Raw genomic sequence first — 23,279 nt, 5'->3', positions numbered from 1 at the left:
TTTCCTAATGGTTAATGTTTTTGGTTTCTTTTCATGTGTATATTGGCCATTTGTCCATCTTCTATAGGGAATATCTATTCAAATTATTTGCCTTTTTTAAAATTTGGGTTATCTTTCTATTGTTGAATTGTGAGACTTTTTAATTCCAGATACTAGTCTCTTATCAGATGTATGATTTACAAATATTTTCTCCCATCCTGCCTGACAAGGCAGGGCTTGATCTCAAGACCCTGAGACCATGACCCGAGCTGAAGGCAGACACTTAATCAACCGATTGAGCCACCCAGGTGCCCAGGACAAAGTGTTATTCTTAACATAGAAAGCATTAATATAAATTAATAGGAAATTAAGACTTCAAAGAAAAATGAGCATAGAAGATAGACAATTCAGGGAATAGACAATTCAGTAAAAGGAAATATAAATGACTAAGAACTGAAAAAATGTTCAATCTCATTCGCAATCAGAGAAATGCAAGAGAAACAAGGATGTACAAGCTTTTGCTTTTGGCAAAGATTTCTAAGGTGATAATACTCATTACTGCTTGTGTGTGTTGAGATAGCTCTTCTATTAACCCTAAGAGGTGACTTCCATTATTAGGCCCATTTTATAGATGTGGAAACTGAGATTCAGTGGGGTTTAGTGATTTTCCTAAGCTTACAATGGTGGTGAGTGGTGGCATTAGAATCTGAACTTGGGTCGTGTGACTCTGTTATGGTGAGGGACCTAGAAAACAGAAGCAGGAAAGGGGAGGTGAAGAACAGGGAATGTAGCCTGAAGAGCCAGGCAAAGATATTTGAAGTACCTATGTGGAAGGGCGAATGGGCTTTTAGGTATTGCAGAGAGAAGCAACAAGTGGAAATTATACAAAGGAGCACTTTTTTTTATAGCAAGACCTATCTTTAACAGACTAGAGAGGCCCAGACTAGAGAGGCCCATGGGCACACCCAGCGCTAGGGAGGCAGAGGAAGCCAGAGGGTCCTCTGACTAACCCTCATGGCAGGCTGCAGGGTTGGGGGTGTTGGTGGTCTCATTTTTTTTGAGGAGGAAACACACCTCTAGGTGGTCAAGACTTCAGTGTTTCACAGTTTCTGCTCTTTTCTCAACCACAGGTAGTTAAAAGAACCGCCTCTTCTTCCTCGGGCCAAGGGACCTGCAGGGGAACCCTGCCTGGCTTCACTGCCCTCCTATGGCTGCAATCCCAGGCCAGCAGGAAGTCTGAGCTTGCCAAACTGCGTGGGCCAGGGCAGGAGGAAGGAGAGCGGGAGTAGCCCATCTGAGTTCTCTTTTGCCCTTTCCTGCAGCCTTGCTACTCCATGGGGGAGGTGGGGGGAGGGGGGAGGAGGCAGCGGCCTAGCCTAGTTGCGTTAGAGAACTAGGAAGCAGGTCAAATGGAACCATTAACGAAGGGTGACTAATAAATGTTAGTTGCAGTTTGATAAAGATATCTTCATTTGCAAAGCCCTTGGGGAAACCATTCTTAAAGTTGGGGCTTCATCCTGAGTGCAACCCTGGTTAAGTCCGTTAACACTCTTTATACCTCAATTTCTTCATCTGTGAAGTGGGTATGACAACGTTTCCTGCTTTATCAACCCCAAATGATGTAGTGCCTATACCACCACCAAGCTAGGGCGACAGCAGAGTGCCACAGGCACTAGTCACTCAGACTTGAGTTCAAGTCCATTCTCTGCGATTTTCCAGTTAGAAACTTGGAGAATATTATCCAAGTGCTCTCGGGTTTAGTTTCTTCATCAGTGAAAGTGAGGGTCGCAATAGCACTTGCCTTAAATGGTTGTCTTTAGGGGTAAATGAGGTCATACATGTAAACGGTAGAACCAGGACTCCAAAGCCCACTCCAAAACTACAGTACAGTTGCCTCACAGCCATAATGCATACAAATCAACAGCGGAGTCTAGAGAAAAGATTCAGTAGAAAGACAACAAGTTAACAGTGTTTATTTCTGGATGGCGAGGTTATGATCTATTTGTTTTCCCTTCTTTGCATCTCTTTATATTTTCCAAGTTACTTTTATAATCAAAAGCTGTGTATGAGATTCAGATGCTTTGAGATCATTTGTGGGGATCTCCACTGCATTAAAATCTTTGACAATATTTTGTCACACAATCTTCTCAGCAACTCTTGAAGTAGGCATCATTATCCCCATTTTCCAGACGAGGAAATGAGGCTGATAGAGGTTAGAGAGCTGGTTTAATTTTCAGGTCTTATTGCTGCTAAGTGGCAGGCAGCCAAGATCCAAAGGCAGATCTGGCTGTCTCAAAGATAGGTGCTGGGCACATGCCTGTTAGACCATGGGGCTCAGTGCCCAGGACCCCTCCACCCCCGTCTTCAGAAAGCAGGGGCATGGTGGCAGGCTGTCAGCATTGGGCCTGTGGTGGGTGTGTGCCCACCAATCCCCAGTGACTGGTGTACTGGGTCCCACCACCCATATTCTGCTGGAGGACCTGGCCTGCAGTTGGGATTTTTCCTCCTCTCACTGTACAGGAAGTCAAGGGGGTACTGCAGAGTCTTCCCAAGAAGAAACACAGGTTTCCACCATAAAGGTATCCAACAGAGGAACTAAAAATAATAGGATAACCACACAAGATTGAGGGAGGGAAGTGGGTGTGAAACACACCATCTATCATAGCAGGAAGGCAATAGATAATGGCCGTCCTGCAAAATCCATCTATGTAAGCATTTTAGGTAGAGAGATGGAGGTACCCACCAGGTTTGAAAACACCAATGACCATAAGTGGGTTTTCTTTGGATCCAGGGGTGAGAGGGAGGGTTTTGCTTTTCATCAAAAGTGCGTCTGTTCTATTTGATTTTTTTTTTAGCTGTGTTATATTTTATTTAAAAATTATGATTTTAAAAGTACAGGCTGTGGGGTCATCTGTGTGGAAACACATCCCACCTTTGCCAATTATGGATCTTGGGCAGTTTAGCCTCTCTAAGCTGCAATTTAATCTTCTGGAAAACGAATAAAAACCACACTCACCCAGAGGGTTGCTCCGAGGATAAAATGAGGTAATGTATATAAAGTACATGGACCAGCACTGGCCGAAATTCAGCATCTATAATTACTAACCATTGCTATCATTATTAATAACAAACCAAGCGTTCAAATAAGACCCTGTGCTTTGCGCACAGGCACATAGTAGGCACTTAATGGGTGGAAGTAATTGTTTAAAACCCTCTCCAGAGCCTGTAATTACCGCCCACCGGTGACGCAGGAGCCCCAGTTTAAATATTGATGTGGTTACTTATTTATTATTCATCACTCGGCTCTCGGCCGCAGTGTCCGCTTAGGGCGAGCCCAGCCGTCAGGCCTCCCGGGGCACGGTCTCGCCGCATCAGTGGGACCCTGAAGCGCGCGGAGGTTGGAAGCGGCTGCAGCTCACCGGCTTCCAGCTCGCTGATGCGGGCCTGTCACGTGCCGGAGCGGGAATCAGTTCTGGTTTCACGCAGCATCTTCCCGGGCAGTGGTGGGCTGGAGGACAGAGAGCGCGGCTCGAGATCAGGGGGGCAGCGGAGTCCCGCCCCACACCCACTTGCCGGCGCCAAGGGGATGGCCATCCCAGGAGGGGCGGGCCGGGGCAGTTTAGGGCAGGGCTTTCGGAGCAGGGACATCTCCAAGAAAGATTTGGGATTGGCCAGGAGACGCGGAGCGGGCTTTTCATACCGGGCGGAGGGTGCGGAGCTCCCGCAAGCGAGGCGGGGTTCCGCGGGCGCCCCCAGCCCGGGGCGGGGCCAACAGGGGAGCCCCGCCCACCCCTCTGCGGAGGCCGCACGCCCCACCCCTTGGTCCGGGTCGCCCTCTCCAGCTCCAGGCCGGGGTGCGGAGGCCAGTGCCGGGGCGCGACAGCTAGGGGCCCCGCCGCACTGCCGCACCGCCTCGCGGGTCTGGGTCGCGGGGCGGGGCGGGAGGCGGGGCGCTGACGTCGCGGCGCGGCCGGCGGCCGGGGAGGCGGGGAGGCGGCTGCCCGCTCGGCCCAGCCCAGCCCGCAGCTGCGGCGGCCCGGTGGCGGCGGCGGCGGCGCTCGGAGCCGGCTCCTGACCGCCCTCCGCCGCTGCCCGGCTCCTCTCACGGTCCCCGTGTCTGTGCCCACTTCTGCTGGCCTCGTCCGCCGCCGCCTCCTCCGCCATGGCCCTGGTGCGGGGCGCCGAGCCCGCGGCGGGGCCCTCCCGCTGGCTACCCACGCACGTCCAGGTGACTGTGCTGCGGGCCCGCGGGCTGCGGGGCAAGAGCTCAGGAGCAGGCAGCACTAGCGACGCGTACACGGTGATCCAGGTGGGCCGCGAGAAGTACAGCACGTCGGTGGTGGAGAAGACGCAGGGCTGCCCGGAGTGGCGCGAGGAGTGCTCTTTCGAGCTGCCGCCCGGTGCTCTGGACGGGCTGCTGCGGGCGCAGGAGGCCGATGCGGGCCCGGCTCCGTGGGCCGCGGGCTCCGCCGCCGCCTGCGAGCTAGTGCTCACCACCATGCACCGCTCGCTCATCGGCGTCGACAAGTTCCTGGGCCAGGCCACGGTGGCGCTGGACGAGGTCTTCGGCGCAGGCCGCGCCCAGCATACGCAGTGAGTGAGGGGCGCGGAGGGCGCGGAAACGGTTAAAGGAGAGCTCGCTGGGCGGGGCTGGCCGGGGAGCGGGACCCCGAACGTCTGCCCGGGGCGGTGCGCCCTTTGCCGCGAGCTCAAGGGCGTAAACCGACCAGTTGCTCTTTTGCATTTTGGGTCCCCTTCTGATCCCCTTCCTTGCGACGGTCTGTGCTTGGTTGCTGGTGTGTCCTTGCGAAGCCTAGGGGGAGGTATGATTGGTGGCCTAGCCGTAGGAGCAGATTGCCAAGTAAAGTTAGGAGTGGGATCCAGAGGCCCTTGGACTGTGGGAACCTCAAGAAGGAAAATTTTGGAGCCATTCTTAGGGCCTCCGGGCCTGTCTCCCTTTCCTGGAAGGGGAGGGGCACTGCAGTCGCCTGCCCCAAGCCAGGCCCGCAGGGGAATGGAGAGGCGCTGCCTCGCCCTGTTGGGGAAGGAAGGTGCAGTGTTCTACTTGAGGGCGAGATTGACCGGAGATGCCCCACCAAATCTGGAGACTGCAGAGGGCATCTGCTTCTTGCCTGGTATTTGGATGCCCTCTGCCACCTAGAGACAGATGCCTCTGGAACCCTGCCCCTCTGTGTCCCTATTCTGAAAGCAGGAGGGCCTCCTGCTAAACTAAAGGAAGGAAACCCTTCAGTCAGCCTTCAAATGTCCTGCCTGTCCTGCTTGAGGTGAAGGCAGCGTCATGGTTAATGCACAGCAGGAGATCATCTCCATGCCACTTCCACCTAGAAGGGCCTGTGCGTTTTTTAATCATTTATCTTGGCAGTGTTTAACCTTCCCGGTGTTAAGATCAAGGCTTCAGACTTGGAGCCCCATTTCCTGTTTGGACTTGGGCAGGATCTGGAAGCCAGTCCCCAGGGTTGACCACCTGCTGTGGATCATTTAAGGGGTTAACTGGGGTGACACCTCCCCTGGACCCAATGGGGATGGGGACAGGGGTGTGCTATAGGTGGGGACAGATGCTGAAAAGGTGGAATGCCATCTGAGTAAATCTAGGAAGGCTTGTCGGAGGAGAAGGATGAGTCTGGTATAGACCCATATGAGAGCAGAATTTGGTGAGAAAGGATCTGACCTTGAACGTTTTTCAAAACGTGTGTAGGAAAGGGCCTCCGTGGCTCTGCGGCCTGGAGTGGGAAGCTGGTTAGGGCAGGTTCCAGGCAGGGCTGTGACCTGGCTCCATCCCCCTCCCCTGGACTTCTCTCCTTTTCTCATGACTTGCTGTGTGGTTGCTGGGTGTGGAATCATGTGGTATAGTTTGGCCCTTGTTTTGGTTTTTTCCTCCCCTTTTCTGTCCTCTCCTTCCTTTCTCGCTGAGGGAGGCCAAGGGGCTGGGCGTGGGGCAGAAAGCTCTCCTCTGGGTCTCTTAGCCCTTTCTTTTCCCCAGAGAGGTCCCTGTCTCCAAGTTCATTCCACCCCTTTCTTTCCTAGTCCTTCAGTCTCCACCTCTCAGCTAATCTGACCAGACTGGTAGATGACACCCCTGGTGGCTGGGGGAGGGAGAAGACAGAAAGTCTCTAGGCTCCTGGAGAAAGGCCTCTGTGAAGTCAGTGACTTAGAGTGGGGGAGCTTTTGATTTTTTTTCAGTTTCTGCCCTTGCTTTCTTCTTGGCCTTTGGATCTTCCTTAGCTGAACTGTCTGTGCTTGTAGGCCCAGGTGGGCCTGCTTTCAGTCAAGGGCAGTTCTTCTTAGAGAATTTGACTCGCCACCCCTTGCTCTGAATGGGAGCCTTGATTTACCTTATAGGAGTCATCTTTCCCACCAGGATCCGACCCACTGCTTTTCCTCTGTTGCGTTGACCTGGGTTATTTATAGAACCTGGAGAGGGCAGGAGAGGAGAGGGGCACTCCTGGTGGGCAGGGGAAAAGTCTGTGAAATCTGCCTGCTCTTTCAGTACACTGGACCTAACAACGTACCTACTGACAGAGGGTGAGGGCTGCTGCTCCCACTCGGGTCCCCACCTCCTACCTCTGATTTTAATGGCCACTCCTGGTGATATTTCCTGGGAACACCCTGGCGTGAGCTACTAAGATAGTGAGTCTGCACATTCCCCAGTGGAGAGAGGCAAGATGGGAAAGACCAGGGTGTACCCTCCTCAACTTTGGGTAATGGTGGAAAAGAACAGCATCTACTCTAATGCCAGGAGCCAGCTGTGGTGGTCTCAGGGAAGACCGATGGCAGCCCTATGTCACCAAGACAGAACCTGACTGGGGAAGGTCAGCCTCACGTTTATGAGGAGGGAACTGTGGAATTGCAAGAAATAGATTCTGGTCTCAAACTTGCCACCTTGTGGTGAGTCAAGTAAACTCCTGGTGCCTTAGTTTTCTCTTCTGTAAAATGGGGCTACTGTTACAAGATTGATGTAGGCCTGAAATGAGAATGCAATTAAAGCACCTAGGCGTGGCAGCTGGTCAGTGAACAGCCGTGATAGTGGGGGGAGGTTTTGGTAACAGTGTCTGGTAGCTCTGGTCTGGAAGATGTCCCCTGCCCTTGAAGAGCCTCTCATGTGATGGGGAAAACAATACAGAACTTAGAGCCTGAGTCTGGGAAAGCCCCAGGACTGTGGGTGGCAAAGTACCCACGGAGTAGGAGAGCTCCTGATGGAATAGGCTGGCCCTTTGCAGGCCTCCATTCTCTTTGCTGCCAGAGGTTTGAGAACTGGGGCTGGGCTTGGGAGGCCTCGGCAGTGCTCAAGCCAGGCTTGAGTCAGCTTGCAGCCCTCCCGAGCAGCCTGGGCTGGCACTGCCCCTGCCCTCTTGGGAAGGCAGGACTGCCCAGTGTCTCGGAATGTGGAGATGGCTTTCATTCCCAGTTCTGTGACTTACTAGCAGGCAAGTTACTTAACCTGTTTCCTCATTTCTACAACGGTCACAGTAATAATTATGGAATTGTAAGATGAAATAAGACCGTGTCTATAAAGGCCTAGTATAGTTCCAGACCTAGAGCAAGCCTTCAGAGTGTGGGTGTTGTGGTTACTCTGAGGACCCTGCTTTGTGTGGTGATGGTGGTGGGGTGGATGGTGGTGGCGCCTCAGCAGCCCCTGATGCTCCTTCATTAAGCAATGCTTTTTGAGGGGAGGGATTTCACCAGAGGCTTCCAAATAACTGAGGAGGAAATTCTGAACACAAAATTTAACATAATACATGAGGAACTGATTATAACCCTCTCCCCTCAGTTAAGCTGTACATGGATCATCATGGGTCTGAAAATCCCAAGATGCTTCTCCACTATTTCCTTTCCGGTTTTTATCTCCAGTACTCTTGGTGGGTACTATGTGTGTTGGGGGGTGTTATGTGTGGAGTAAGAGAGTCCCTGTTGTAAAGAACCCTGTCCTGGGCCTGTCAGATTGATGGTTAGAGCCTGGCCCCTTGGGAAGCCTGAGTCTGGGCTTAATTTGTGTCGGGACCAGTTTGTCTTTTTTCATCCCAAAGAATAAAACCACTGGGCAGGCTGCTAACTGTGCCACCCTGAGAGGCTTTGCTGGCCCTGGTCAGACCTGCGCCATTGATTTAATGGAGGGCTTCCAGGAGGCCTGTGGCCCAGGACCACCGAGGTTGGAGACTATAGTCTCCTGCCTGACTGATCACAGTGGCCTGAGATCCCCTCGAGGGGGGTGGGTTTGGGGGCACTGGGAGAGGCACCTGAGGGAAAATGCAGCCTGCTGGCCTAAGGTTGGGATGGTTTTTGAGGGCTTCCATTCATCTCTCAGCCTCCAGGCGGCCTGTACCTTCCTGTGCATGTGACCCCACACCCTCTCTCCACTGGTTTCCAGATGGGACTGCCCCTCAGGAAGCAGCTGAGGCCATAAGGATCCTGGGTCCAACCCTAAGGTTCAGCTCCGGCTCCAACCCCAGACCTGTGGGGCTGCTGGGGAAGTCTGCTTTGGCTATGAGTGTGTGTGTGTGGGGGGGAAGGGCGTGGCCATCTTTAAAAGTCAGTCATTCGGATGCAGGAGGCTCCAACTCCCTTACTTATGGGGTAGTTTTTATTTGGGGTTGCTGGAGCAGCAGTGGCTGGGGGAGAGGGGAGGGGTAGGAAGTGACTCCTCCATCAGACTGGGCGGCTCCTGGTTGGCCTGGCAGCTTCCTCTTCCCTCTGCATCTGGCCTTGGGTGGGAACCCCATCTCTGCCCTCTTCTCCTCTCCCTGTAGCCAGCCAGGAATAGGCATAACTCAGCAGAGCCTCCATCCCAGACACGGGCCATCCTTTCCTGTGATGGGGGCTGCCTGCTCCGCTTATTACTGCTGCTTCCCTGGTGCTGTGACGCTCTTGCGGATGCTAAATGACTAGTCTGGCCTTGTCCAGATGTTTCCCCTGCCCTTCCCACTCTGCGCTGGGACAGATAATTAACACAATGACAGGAGCTCTCTGTGCTCTCTGGGAATCAGTCCTCTATTTTTTCCTCATACAGGGCCAATCCTCTGCAAAATGGTATCGTCATGAAGAAGCTTTGTCCATTTCCACAGCCAAGTTAAAAAAAAAAAAAAAAAGTCCACAATGTGGGTCCTTTATACACCTGGCAGTCCTGCCACGGAAGAGTCTAATGGCTTTGCTCTTACTGAGCTGGTCAAGAACCCCTTAGGTTATTTCTTCCCTCAGGAAGGATGGCGGCCAGCGAGGAGAGCTGAGCGTGGCAGGTCGCGGAGGCCCTGGGTGTGGGGCTGGGCCCAGGCCTCTCCCTAGTGAGCAGTAAGCAAGCAGGGACTCTGCAAGTTCCAGAGGAGCTGCCCAGGGGAGGGGCTTAGTCACAGGCCACCTCGACCTTCAGCTGACCCAGGGGTTGGGGGGGGGGGTGGTAGGCAGGGGAAGCACAGCCCTTGCTCATGGAATTCTAATGTCAGAGCTAGCAGAGAGCTTGGATCTGTGGGGACTGAGGCTAGGGAGGGGTGGGGCTCTGTGTGGTCTCTGTGAGGCCCTGGCAGCCCGCAGAGCTGTAGGATTTAGGGTAATGGAGAGGTGGCATTTGGGGCCCTGTGTGCATCCCAGGGTTTCTGTGGAGGTGCCTGTGGGGTTTTAGACAGAGAGGGACATTTCTACTGGGATAGGGGAGGGGGCCTTGAGGCTTATCTGTGGACCTGGAGGGGCAGTCTCATCCAAAGGCTCTTCTGGAATGCCCGGGCAGAGGCCCACAGGGGTCACTGGGTGGGGTGGGGTGGGGTTAGAGGAGGGGAGGACATGGGTATCCTGGCCTGCATGCCCGGAAGGTGGGGCTTTCTTAGGAGGATGAGCCCCACATTTGGAGGAGGGGCCATAGGCAAGTGCTGTATTTTCAGGCCTCGCCAGGGCGCACTGGAGATGTTCGGAGCAGACAGAGCCACTGGGCTTAGCTGCGGTCAGGGATGCCTCCTTGAGGAAGAGACATACACTGGAGGCCGGCGAGGTCCGCCCTGGCAGCATGTAGCACTCTGTCTTGAGGGCTGTTACTGCCTCATTAGCGAGGCGTACCATCGATGACGCCCTTTCTCTGTCCTGCCCTGTCCTAAGGACTTACCTTAGCTCATGGGAACCCCTTGAGGTGTAGGTACTGTTACTGTGTTTGGCAGATGGAGAAACAAAGGCCCAGAGAGGTGAAGTGACTTTTCTAAAGGCACACAGTACAAGGCAGAGTCGGGATTGGGACCCAGGCACCCTAGCTTCCGATTCAGCGCTCTTCACCACTGCTCTGTACTGCCCAACCTCAGTTTCCCCCTATGTCTTCCATGAGTTAGTTCTGCATAGGACCAGGGCTCAGCTGCTGCCCTCCTGAGGGTTCCTCCATGCTCCCCAAAGCCCCTCTCTGTGGTTAGCCCCACGGCTCTGTAAGCCTGGCCTGCTTCTGTGTGGGGCCTTGGCTGTTTGGGGTGTGTTTGAGCTGCAGCTCCGAATCCAGTCGTGCCTGTCTGCCGGGGCTGGGGGTGTTGTGGAGTCCTTTGGGAAAGAGGGTATCAGTGCCACCAGAGTGTCTCTCAGGAGCTGGGGGGAGGCTTGGGAAGCTCTCCCGTTTGCTCCCGTTGGCTTGTGCAGTAGAGCAGAGCTTGGGAGCATCAGCAGATACAAGACTTCCTGATCTTTCTCAAGAATCACATGCTTGTTTCACTGTGACAGAACGCTCTGAGCGATCTAGGGCCTTACAGCGATGCCGTCATTGGTTGGTTTTTTTTTTCTTTCTTTCTTTCTTTTGTTCAATATCTAGGAAGCAATTACTAGGCAACCACTGTGCCTAGGTCAGGGCTTTGGAGAAAACAAGAGAAAGAAATGTGTAGCCCTTTCCCTAGAAGGGCAAAAATACGTTTGAGACAAGACTTACCCGGGAAGGATAATTAACCTCAAAACAGCATATATAAGTGTGAGAGAAGGAAAGGGTCGGGAGAAGGGTGAGCTCAGCAGGGTTGGAATGATCAGGGCGGGCATCCTGGGGGAAGCAGGTCCTGGAATGACAGCTGAGGCTGTGATGGAGACTGGGAGAGTGTCAGAGAGGGAGACTGCCTCCGGAAGGGGAAGCGAGTGTTTTGGGGCTGGGCCAGGAGAGGGAGTAGCGGGGAGCCAATCTTACTTTCCCCTGTGCCTCTCTCAGCAAAACAGCCTGACTTGACTTTTTTTTTTTTTTTTTTTGAGTAGTTCACCTGGTTCAAACTCTAAAGGTACAGAAGGTATGCAATGAGAAATCTCCCTTGCCCCGACCTTGCATCATCTAGCTCCTCTCTTCAGAGGGAACCACTATTGCCAGTTCTTGGGCATCCATCCAGAGTTATTCTATGCATTTAACATTTGTTTGCACAAATGCATGTTCTCTGCACAGAGGTTATACCTATGATCAGTTTGACTTTCCCACCCAGGATGTTTATTTACTGTTTGTCTCCACCTGTTGTGCGTCTAAATCGAGACCCTGGCGGAGGGGCCAGGCACTACTTAGCTTTGCCCTCCAAGACCCAAGACTCCTGTTTTGGGTGAATATGAGGTTAGGAGCAAACTGGGGAGGGGGTGCGATTAAGTAGAATTTCTTCCTATTCCTCACCCCCCATCTGACCAAGACCACCGGGGGAGAGGTCATCTTGCTGGTTCTCTCCTTCTCCCTAGGCAGGGTCATCACTGGTTGGTCCTGGGCCACCTTGCTCCCATGGGGCTGATGACAGCTTATAAAAGGCCCTTGATAGTCAGTGAACCCAAATCTTTATGTGTGGTTTGGCCTATTTTTCAGACTGCTTTCCTGGCATCACCTCATTTCATTATTCCCTGAGGGCAGACAAGGTGACCCCCATTTTTTTTTTTTTACACGTGTGGAGAATGGGGTCTCAGGAGGTGAAATGACTTGTCCAGGATCACATGACTTATGTGACCAGAATGCAGCCAGATTTCTGATTTCCAAGCACAGTGCTTTTTCCCCTACTTCATGCTTTTGGCTGTTACATATTTTCTGCTGCCATCAGGGTGGTTAGACTTGTCTCTAGGCATTTTTATAGCTTTTTCTCTGCCGTGTAAGCATGGTTGCTGGCCAGTCTGAGGCCAGCTGACAGTGACAGGCCTTTGGAGCCCACAGCAGTAGGGGGCATGAGGATTGGCTGAGACGTTTGTGCCTAGGAGGGAGGGAAGCTGGACCTGGCTGGGTCCTGAGGTGAGTTAAGCAAGCCATGCTCACAGAGCATGACGGTTTTGGGCTCTGAGGACTGTGGGTGCTAGAGCAGGTGATAAGAATCATCTCCTGGCCTGATAAGAGGCAATGTCCTGCCCAGTGACTGGGTCTGGCTTGCAGTTTTGCTGTAGGTACCAAATCAAAGCGTGGGTTTGATTGTGGGTGTGGGAAGCCAGGAGAAGATCAGCCTGAGGCCCTCCACGCCTCCTGTCTGATAGCACGTGAGGAGGAATACTCGTGGGGGGGATTTGGAGAGGAGTGAAGGTGTCTGATAGAGGAGACTCTGGGGAGGAGGTTTTCCAGCTGTCCCCCTGATCCCTGAGTACTAACAGTCCTAGTTGTCACTTCTCCCCGCCCCTCACTGGCTTGCTTATCGCCCCACTTTTACAGGGGTGAAATGGCAGCTTTAAACCCTCTTAGATCCACGGACTAGAACTTGGGTCTCCTGTTTTCCCACTATGCCCTTAAAATAATTTTTTTCAACTTATTTTTGGGACTAGCTGAGCCCTTGCCAATTCCATCTCATTTATCTAGCAGGTATTGGAAGGTGTTCCATGTATCAGGTCCCACCCCTGGGTTTGGGGGATAAAAGGTAAGTCGCAGTCCCTGCTGTCACTAAGGACGGAGAGTGCAGGGCGGAGGCCTGCTGCCAGAAGAAAGGGGCCCCTCCCACCTTCCCCATTGCTCCTGTCCTAGTTTAGGATTCTTTTTTCTTTTTTTTTTTAAATTCCTGTTCTGGACTGTTATCATAGCTGCTGCTGCCTTTTTATAAACCAAAATGACAGTTTATTAATTTATGATGAGAAATTATTACGCCTGTGGAGGCATAAGTTGTTCAGGTCAGCCCAGCCAGGGGACCTGCCGTGGCTTGTGTCGGCTCAGACCCGTCACCTGCTGTCCCGCACTCTTCCCATAGCACGGCATCTCTCAGGCCCTGCCCTTGTTTATACCCTGTAGCGCTTTGCTCTTCAGGGGCCCAGAATAGAGTTACAGCCCTTCCGTGTCATGTTTGAGGCAGGCTCCTACCTGCCCCAGGGCACTTTTCTGCCTGATTTTCCCTGTCAGCCCTGGCATCTGCAGATTTTATTCCTTCCACCTGGAATGTCTGCCTGCCCAGCTCCTTGCGTCTTTGCTCCCCTTTGCTCAGGGCCCAGTATCAATGTCGTGTCCTTCACTACCCATCCCGAAATCATCTTACTACTTTAATTCATGCAGTTTGTGCATTTTTGTGGTATCAGTCACTTTCCTGATTTGTGTGGCTATCTTATTTCCCCACCAAGATGTGAGCTTCTTAAGGACTCTCCCTTTCTTATTCCAGGCAAATACTTGGGAAATGTTTTGAGTGGAGGCCTAGCCAAGGCCTCCCATGGTTGGGTGGATTTCATGGGCCAGACCCTGTGCCTCTAAGAGGGATGGTGTTGGCATCAAGTGCCAGGCCCTGCGCTGGGGTGCAACCATGGGTGGGCAGGACTGAACTCACGGGTCAGCACAAGGCTCAGAGACCAGGGCTCAGTCATAGGACAAGGAGAAAAAGCCTGTGTCCTGGCCCAAAGCTACCCCCTGACCTCTGGGGTCTAATGGAAATCTCACTGTTCGTCCCAAGTGGAACCAGGAGGAGAGTGTCACTGAGTCAGTGCTCCCTAACAGAACCATAATGTCCTTATCACACACGAAGTCAGTAGTTCCTTAATATCATCCAGTGTCCAGTCCATATTCAGTTTCCCTTGCTATCAGAACTCTCTCGTCATGGATGGTTTGTTGAGGCAGCATCCGGACAGAGCTCCCATCCTGTGCCTGGTTAGGCCTCCCAGGATGACAGTCCTTGTCTCAGACCCCTACGGGATGGAGGAGCTGGTCACTTGTCCTTGAGGCTGTCTGACACTACGGCCCCAGCCGAGGAGCTCGTCATCCTGCACCTCACCCCAGTTCTCCAGCCCCTGAGCACTAGCTCAGGGTCCCCATGCCCCGCTTGCAGGCAAGCGTCCTTCCGTGGGGGGGTGGCTAATGCTGCTCCGTGGCCTCGCCGTCAGTGTCTCTCCATCAGTGAGGCCTGGGTGGAGCGGCGGGTCCTGTTGCCCCGACCCAGCCGGTACGAAGTTCCCCATCACCATGGTGTTCGCATTCATGGATAAGCGCTGCCTTGGTCCCCAGTTCTGCCTTTTCCTCCGTATCTGTCAGGAACCTGGTGGAAGGAAGAGCTTTCCCTCTCAACTCTTTGGTCACTCTCTGTAGGAATGGGCAGGATGGCGGTGTTCACTGAGGAATACCAGGAATGGCAGTTCTTTGCCATTATGTTTCCATTAGTGATGACTTTCAAGTTAAAAATCCCCCTGCCCCGTGATCGTGTGCATGAACTAGTTATTTACAAGGCACGGGTTTCCTGCCTGAGCAGGATTGTAGGGCCTCGTGAGCCCGGGGATGGTGGGAAAAGGTAACTCGTCTCTGGGGCAGCAGGGATCTTGAGGGCAAATGGTATGCTCTGTACAACATTGCTTGAAATGGCTGATGGCTGGCCTGGAGTAGGAATCCGGGCGCAGATAATGTGAAGGATAGATATTTTGCTGTTTCCTCCTGCAGTTTCCCCCAACATCTCCTTTTTGGGTCGCATATCCTCTCTACTCCAGAGCCCTGCAGCCTCCCCATTTGTACTAACTCTCCAGATGGGGAGAGTGAGGCCAGGAAGGGAGAATTGGATCAGTATATCTTTCTCTCCTTTGTGGTGGCTCCCCACTTTTCCTTCTGGAAGATTCTCCAGCCAGTACATCAGGCCTCTTAGCTTCGTTTGCCCCGGGGGGTGGGGTCTGATGCCGACAACTGTCAGCTCTGCAAGACCCCCTTATCCCCAGCCTGGCGGTAGCCGTTCGGTAGCCTGAGGTGAGACCTGTGTCTGGAGAGGCCGGGGTGGCATCCATAGCCGTCAGAGAGAAACCGCACCCCTGATGGGTTATAGCTGTAGCAGGGGAGGATCGGGTGAGGAGCCACCCCCGGAATCTGAGAGATTGTGGTTTCGGGGGTATGAGCGAAACACACTTGCCTGCTCCCTAGCCAGCAGGCGCACTTGGCTGGTTTTGTTTTTCTGGAATCACCTTCAGTGGTATGCAGGGTATCTGAGGGTTAGACTGAGCACTGTAGCGTGACGCTGGCGAGACTTGGGGCCTTGAGCCAGCTTCTGGCCCCTGGCCAGGCCCTCCCCTGCCCCTGGGTAGGAAGTGGGGAGCAGTGCCACTCCTCTGGGTGCATGCAGTGGGGCAGGAGGAGACCTGCCTTTCTGCTGCCTTTGCTCCCTCCCTCTCTAGAGCAGATACTCTTAGCCCTTTCTGTGCCGTGGACCGCTTTGGTCTCTGGTTGAAGTCTGTAGACCCCTTCTCAGAAGAAGATCTTCAAATGTATAGGATTACAAAGTACACCAGTGATATCAAAGTTCATTTATCAATGTATGAAAACATTTGCTACAGTAACATGCCCTTTATCACTGTACTAAACGATGCAGTCCAGTGGTTGTCTAATAACGTTCAAGTTCAGAGTCCTGATGAGTAGAAACCATATTCTGTAACATCTGCCACAACTGCAATGGGATGTGAAGATGTCTGGTTTCCCTTGGTAACACACTTCCTGGTACTGCTACTATACCATGACTGTTGCAAAAACTCATAATTGGCAGAAATGCTAAGTTCTAGGTAGAGGTTAAGAGAAATCAAGATGTAACTTGTGTTCCATCGAACACATACCCCTGCCTAGAGAGATAAGGGGGTGACTTTGGATTCCTTGGTTGGGCAGGGACATGCGATTTCTTGCTTCTGTGCGCACGTGTGTGTGTGTTGTACGTGCAGAGAGGGGCAGCCTAGTGCAGTGATGATGGTCAGGGGCTCCGGAGTCAGGGAGCTTGAGTTCACATCCTGGCTCTCCTGCTTACTGATGAGAAGTGCGTGACTTAACCCAGCGGACTTCTCTTTCCCCCGTGTCGGGGTTGGCAGAAGTATGTGAGCTGACGCTTGTGTGGCACTTCTCGTGTGCCGAGCCCCGTTCTCCGAGTGTTCCACAGCTCACTTCATCCTCATAGCGGTCTTGTGAGGAGAGCGGACAGGTGTTACCCCGCATCATAGGTGCGGAGACAGAGGTGTGGAGAGGTTAAGTGACCTGCCCAAGGTCATACAGGTGATGGGGCAGGGGTTTAAACCGGGTAGCCTGGCTCCGAGGTCCACGCTGTAGCCACCCGCAAAGGCTGCCTCCCACACCCAGCTCACAGGGCTGTTGGGAGGATTAGTAAGATACCATCCCGTGTGGTGAGTGCTTAGTATAGTACCGGGCACACAGTAAGTGATAAAGGAGAGGTGTAGCTGTTAATGGTGATAAGATCGTGTCCTACTGATGGGCTAGACTGGGGTCAACACCTGACCTCCCGTCACCGACCTCCATTCACTGGGCTGGGCACTTCCCAGATCTGGCTGGGAAGTGAACGAGACTCTTCACTCAGACATGGGCGATGAGGCTGTCAGGATTAAGGTAAGCCCCCTTTTGGAACTGTCCCCTTAAGCCTGGCACTTGGGGCTTCTGCGCTCAGAGGGCTCCTGTTGGGGATGGTAAGCAGGGAGCACCCTCTTTGCTTTTGGGGAGCTCCTGGTCGCATGGGTGAGACCCATGGGTTTGTAATGAGAGAAATGTTACACAATTGTTCACTTGCGAACGGGGATGGACAAATTCCTAAGTCAATTCAATTCATAGATTAATTTGTTAGTTCATTGAACAAATGTTTGAGTGTCTGCTGTTTTAAGTGCTGGGGACGCAGAGTTGAGCAGAATACAGTTGCTGCCTGTAGAGCAGAGGAAGACAGACGTCACACAGCCATGAATACGTACATTGTTGTGCTGTGTGGGGGACACACACACACACACACACACACACACACACACACACGATGTCAGGTAGTGTTAAGTACGCTGAAGAAACAGAGTAAGGCAAGGAGCCCTGGCAGCGGAGGGACTGAGGGAAGCCTGAGGAGGTTCAGATGAACTGACGCGTGATGTGAGTGAGTGAGTGAGCGAGCCTTGGCCTGAAGACCCGGGCCTGTGTCGCAGGCAGGGGGAGAAGCAAGTGCAGTGGCTTTGGGGTGGGAACAAGCCTGACAGGTTCAGGGACATCACCAAGGCCAGTGTGGGAGGAGTGACTCAGAGAGTCAGAGGAGCCGGGACTCAAAAGATGGGAGCTTCCCACCGTTCTGAGGAGCCGCGTGTGCTGTGCCCATTTGCTGGTGGAGCAAGGAAGCAGGGGATCGTCACATCCAGCAGGGAGAGGGGGTGGACTGGACTGTAGGCTGACGGTGGTGAAAATTTGCACATAGAGCCAACAGAGTTCAAAGTTTAGATGCGGGGGTGCGAGGGGGAAAAAAGAGACAAAGATGGTTCCTGGGTTTGGGGACTGAAACAAATGATGTGTGGGGGCTCAGAAGGGGCACCATGATTTGGATCATAGGCTGAATTTGGGACTGATAAGAATTGGGGATGAGTCAGATGTGCCCCGACCTGTGTGTCGCAGCCCCTACTGCCCCTGGTGTGTGACAGGAGCCACCTTGGCTCTGGCACGTGTGGGTGTGACATTGGCCCCAGGTCAGTTACGGTGTGTGGCAGCTGTTAGCCAGCTGCATTGTTCCCGGAGAGACAGGTGGAGGTGGTGGGCGGAGGAGAACCTAAGGCCATAATCTTGGTAACAGGTGGGTCAACTAGTCCCCCACCCCCTCCATCCCACCTTTGTCCTCTGCCCCCGGGACGTGGGGGGATGTCTAGCAGGGGAAGAGGCTAAGGGCTGAGACCTAAGTCCAAGCTGGGCCTGATGAACTTTCGTCAGCCGCCTTGGGAGCTTGGGGGAGGTTTGGCTGATGAGCAGGTGGCCATGAAGGCTTCTCCATGGTTCTGCACCCCCCAGGAATTCTGGACTCTCATGGCCACTGGGGGAGGCTGGGCTGCCCTCAGACAAGGTTTTAATGGCCTGGGAACAGGACAAACCCCAAGGTTCCCTCACGGACCTTTCAGGGCTGCCTCTTCCTGGGATGGCGCCAGCATCCGTGGTGTACTTCCAGGCCTTTTCCAGCTTCCATCCCCTCAGGATGTCCAGAGGCCTGAGTGTTTGCATTCAGCCGTATAAGAAATGCGACATCTTTTTTTTTTTTTTTAAGATTTTATTTATTTGTCAGAGAGAGAGAGCAGAAGCAAGGGGAGTGGCAGGCAGAGGAAGAAGCAGGCTCCCCGCTGAAGGAGCGTGATGTGGGGCTCGATCCCAGGGTGGGATCATGACCTGAGCCGAAGAGAGACGCTTTATTGACTGAGCCGCCCAGGTGTCACAAGAAATGCTACATCTTAAAGGTCAAGGGCATGGGCTGAGGGTTCGGCACATTCGTGTTCAGGTTCCAGGTCCGTTGCTCACTGGCTGGGTGACTTGGGCAAGTAACAGACCTTCTCTGTAGGTCAGTTTCCTCAAGCACAGAATGGGGATGATGGGCCTGGCCTCCTGGACTGTGTGGATGGTAAAGGAGCTACGGAGCCTGGGACACGAGCGTGCAGGAAGGCTAGCTCTGCTGGGTCTCTAGCCCCAGCATGTGTCTCCCCTACTCACGTGTGGTCCTCAGCAGGGCAGGCATCCCCTGGAAGCTGGGTGGAACTGGAGCCTCGCAGACGCCCACGGCTGCAGATCTGCATTTTGGCCAGATCCAGCGACCCTCTAGCACTTTACAGTTTGGGAAACGCTGAGAGCTTACTCCCGAAGAGCAGCCCCCGTAGTTGTGCATACCTCTTGGGCAGCAAGGGAGTTTCTCTGACTCCTTTCCTGTCAGTGCCCATCATGGCTTGGCTGCCGGCGCACCTGGGATGAGTCCCAGATAATGCTGTCTCTCAGGAGAGAACACCCTTCTCTCCCGAGCTCGTGCTGCCTGGGCCTTGGAGCGTTCGGGTGCCCCACCTGCCACGACTCTCACAGCATCTGAGAGCGAATGGGTAGCGTTGCTCTGTGCTGCCCTGTTGCCCCGAGAGGATGGTCTCCCACTGCGTGGCTGAGAAAGCAGAGGTTTAGGGAAGTAACCTGGTAAGTGATGGGGCCAGGGTGTGCACTCAGGCCGCAGAGCCCGGCTCTTAGCCACCATGCTTCGCGGCTGCAGGCATCTGGATGAGAGCTCCAAGCGAGGAGTAGGCAGAGCAAGAGGGAGGCGAGAGGGAGTGCAGGCCGGGAATCATGGAGGCCTTGTGACATCTCGAGATTTACTGCCACGCACTGTTCATCTGTAGCTCTGTGCCCTGGGGGACACTCAGGAAGCATTTGCAGGGAACCCAGTCCAGCTCGGGAGACCCCGGGCACCCAGAAAATGACAGGGCCAGGTAGCTGTGGAGCAGAGTGCAACCAGGTCTGGTTGTAGAGTGAGTTTGGTTCCGAGTGCGTGTGCCTGGTCAGAAAGAGGAGAGATTGGGCCAGGCCTGGATGGTGGCAGCTGTGAGATCTTCCTGGAGGAAGTAGGACTTGGGCTGGGCTGTCGGACCCTGCAGTCATGTTCCCCGAGGGAGCCCCAGTTTGTGGGGATGGGATGCCAAGTGCCTTTTTGCTCTGGAATCTGCTGCATGTGGGGCTCTGTAAAGAGAAAGAAAGTCTCCGTCTTTCACGGAGGGATCATCAGCCCACGCCACCAACGTCTATGGCCTTCTAGCCTGCAGCGGACTGTGTGCCACAGTGCCTGGCAGGTCGGGACCTCTTAGGGGGCCATCCGGACAGGCAGGAGGAAGCAGGGACAAAGGGTCGAGGGGAGGCATGTGGCCTTTGTCTGGGAGCTGGTGGTTGTGTGGCCTTGCCATCCCAGCCTGTGTGGGTCACACTCCTGGGAGAAGGCCTGCTCTGGTTGAGTTCCAGGGCGCCCGAGGTGCCTAGCAGGGTCCAGTTCAGTCCTGCCCTGGACTGGTAGGGAGGTAGATGGGTGACAGCGGCTGGGGTCCAGATGCCATTCTAAGCCTAACTCTGCTCTGGATAGGGGAGTCTCGGAAGATGGTAAGGAAAGTCTTTTCACTCCGGACTTCCTGAAAAGCAGGTCAGAGAGAGAGACAGACAGACAAACAGACCCAAATTCCATAGGGAAGAGCAGAAGAAACAGAGAAACAGGTGACCTTATGGGAGAGGGGGTGGGGAAGGGCAGGAGGCCAGGATCGTCTGGGCAGAGGACCCAAATGTCACCATGGGCTAATGATGCATCCTCCCTCCAGCTGAGGGATGGGAGGGAGAGGCCAGCCGCCTGTTCTGTGGCTCAGGCAACCGAGGAGGTAAGATAGGAGCGGGCGTTTTCTTTTGTCTCTTTTCCCTATTCCGACAGTAAAGTATGCTCCTTATAAAAAAATTCAAACTGGACAAAAATATTCTATGTAGGCGTCATTGTTCCCTGCGGCTTCACCCCCCAACCCCACAGACAGCAACTGTTAATGCTGTGATGTGTGGAGTATGAGCAGCTGGGACTGAGGCCCCTGACCTTCACGCCCCAGCAAAGGATGTGTGTGCTTCCATTCCAGTTATCCAGGGCCTAGTGGGCTGGGGTGGAGTCCATACACTTTTCTTTGGCCCACCTGCCAGGCTCTTTCTGTACTAAACAGGACCTGGTCTGGGTTTGGGGAAGGTGACTAGGGCTTGGCCTTTAAAGACTGAGTGTCAGGCCCAGGGTGGCATTGGCTGGAGAAAGTAGGGATATGAGGATGTCGATGCAAGCTGGTTCGTTTTTCTAGTAAATCTCCCGTCCTTCCCCCTCTTCCCCTACCCCATGCGGCACATCCTCTCACCCGTGCCTTCAGTCTGTCTCTCTTCTCTCTGTACTCCTCCCACCCTCCCCCTGCCCCTGCTTACCTTGAGAGCACGGAGATATGCAGCCACACTTGGAGCACGGCCCTCCCCCCTCCCTGGTTGTGCCATCTGTCCTGCTGCAGCCTGCCCAGTGGATGGTCCCCCAGGTCTAGGAGGGAAAACCAGCAGCCCTGGCTTACTCTGCTTGGGCCAGGATGTGGGTCACCCCGGAGAGGCCAGGCGCGTAGCCCGTAATGGGCACACGAGGGTGCAGTCTTGATGGACTCTCCCAAATGGGTGCAACTGCACGTGCCCCTGGGAAGACCTTTTTTCATACAAAAGATCCCCCACTCCCAACCTGTTTGTGCCTTAGAAGCTCAGGGAGCTGGTGTTGTGGGGTGGGCAGATCTCAGGGCTGGGGGGTGACCACCGTTGCACTGACTGAGGCACGTGGAAGGGTGGTGTAGCGTGGTGTGTGTGTGTGTGTGTGTGTGTGTGTGTGTGGTGTAGTATAGTGTGCAGTGCTGGGGGGGGTGGTGTGTGGGAGGGTGGGTAGTATGGGGTATATGTGGGTGTGGTGTGTGTATGTACTGAGGGAGTTTGAGCCCTTCAGTGGCCACTCTGACCATCTCCCCAGGCCTTGTTCCACCTTCGTGCTTCTCTGGCTGGGTCTGGAATTTTTTCTTTTTTTTTTTTTTAAACATGGACTAACTTTTTTTTCTTTTAAGTTTTTTGTTGTTGTTGTTGTTTTGTTTTGTTTTAAAGATTTTTTATTTATTTATTTGACGGAGATAGACAGCCAGCGAGAGAGGGAACACAAGCAGGGGGAGTGGGAGAGGAAGAAGCAGGCTCCCAGTGGAGAAGCCCGATGTGGGGTTTGATCCCAGGACTCCAGGATCATGCCCTGAGCCGAAGGCAGGCGCTTAATGACTGAGCCACCCAGGCGCCCCTGGGTCTAGAATTCTAGGCTGGAAAACTTTTCCCTCAGAATTTTGAAGGCATGACTCCATAGGGTACCTAGTGTGACGAGTGAGGATCCAATGTTTGTCTAATTCCTGAACACACGAACCTGTGTCCCCTGTGTGGAAGCTTTCAGGGTCTCCTTCTTCTGCCTGGTATTCTGAAACCTCACAGTGAGACCTCTTGGCCGGGTCTCTCTGTTCCTTGTGCTACTTGCGTGTGGCCCTTCTGTGCTGGTGCTCATGTCCTTCAGGTCAGGAAAACTTTCTTGTATTATGTCTTGCACATGTTTCTTCCTCCTTGTGCTCTCTGTTCCCTCCCTCTCCCTTCTCCTTTTAAATTAATAGAGGTTTTTTAATTTTAATTTTTTAAAAACATTTTATTTATTTATTTGACAGAGAGGCAGCGAGAGAGGGAACACAAGCAAGGGGAGTGGGAGAGGGAGAAGCAGGCTTCCCCCTGAGCAGGGAGCCTGATGCAGGGCTCAATCCCAGAACGCTGGGATCATGACCTGAGTCGAAGGCAGATGCTTAACAACTGAGCCACCCAGGCACCCCTAAAACTTAATTTTTTAAGAACAGTTTTAGGTTTATAGAAAAACAAATGGAAGGTACGGAGAGTTCACATATACTCCCTAACTCTGGCCCCCTTTTCTCCCTCCCTCCCTCCCGTTTCTTCTTTTAGTAACATCTCACATTAGTGTGATACGTTGGTTACAGCTCATGAACCAATCCCAATGCATCAGTATTAATTAGAGCCTGTAGTTTATAGTAGAGTTCACTCATTGTGTTATATTCTGTGGGTACTGCTAAATACATAATGGCATGTGTTTACCATTACCGTATCCTACAGAATCGTTTCACTGCCCTAAAAATCCCCTGTGAGCTCTTGATTTTCAGCTTGCTCAGCTTTTTTCTTGTTTTGTGGGTGGGAGAGAGGGCTCCCAAGTCCCCCACACATGGAAGCAGACTCCTTTCTTTTTCTTGACTCTCCAGTTACTTGGTGATAAACCTGCTTGGACTGACCTCCAGTCATCACCTCATCTTTGCCCTTCTACTTTCTGGGAGATTTCCTCCAACTTATCTGGAACACATCCTTTGAGTGTTGTATTAAGCTCTTCTGTGCGAGGGTGGTTACACATTCTGGATGCTGGTGTGAGAAAGGGGACTGGTTTTCAGTCACTCCTGTTTTCGGCCCTGTACCTGAGCCTGTCATTTGGGCTTGGTGTCCCTACGTCCAGAAGCTATCTGGTTCAGTTTCTCTGCGGAATCTCTGTGCTCCTATCTGTAGGAGCTGGGCTGGGGTGTGGTCTGCTGAGTAG

General features: G+C 53.3%; 1 protein-coding gene across 2 annotated transcripts in view; it reads left to right on the top strand.

The window, feature by feature from the left end:
• The first annotated feature begins 3,839 nt into the window (after positions 1 to 3,839).
• RAB11FIP5 (RAB11 family interacting protein 5) overlaps positions 3,840 to 23,279 on the top strand; it is a 36,742-nt gene continuing 17,302 nt past the window's right edge. Inside the window, exon 1 of one of the 2 annotated variants that reach the window (XM_087863539.1) lies at positions 3,840 to 4,572. In XM_087863539.1, coding sequence (XP_087719665.1) covers positions 4,142 to 4,572 — 431 coding nt within the window. In that variant the 5' untranslated portion in view covers positions 3,840 to 4,141. The remainder of the gene's footprint in view (positions 4,573 to 23,279) is intronic. The other variant, XM_087863540.1, reaches the window with a different exon arrangement.

Source organism: Ursus americanus, chromosome 7 (genome assembly GCF_024610735.1).
Source record: "Ursus americanus isolate L20-20 chromosome 7, mUrsAme1.1.p, whole genome shotgun sequence".
In the NCBI taxonomy this organism is placed as follows: domain Eukaryota; kingdom Metazoa; phylum Chordata; class Mammalia; order Carnivora; family Ursidae; genus Ursus; species Ursus americanus.
Note: the sequence above shows the minus strand (reverse complement) of the source record. Positions and strands in the feature narration are given on the sequence as shown.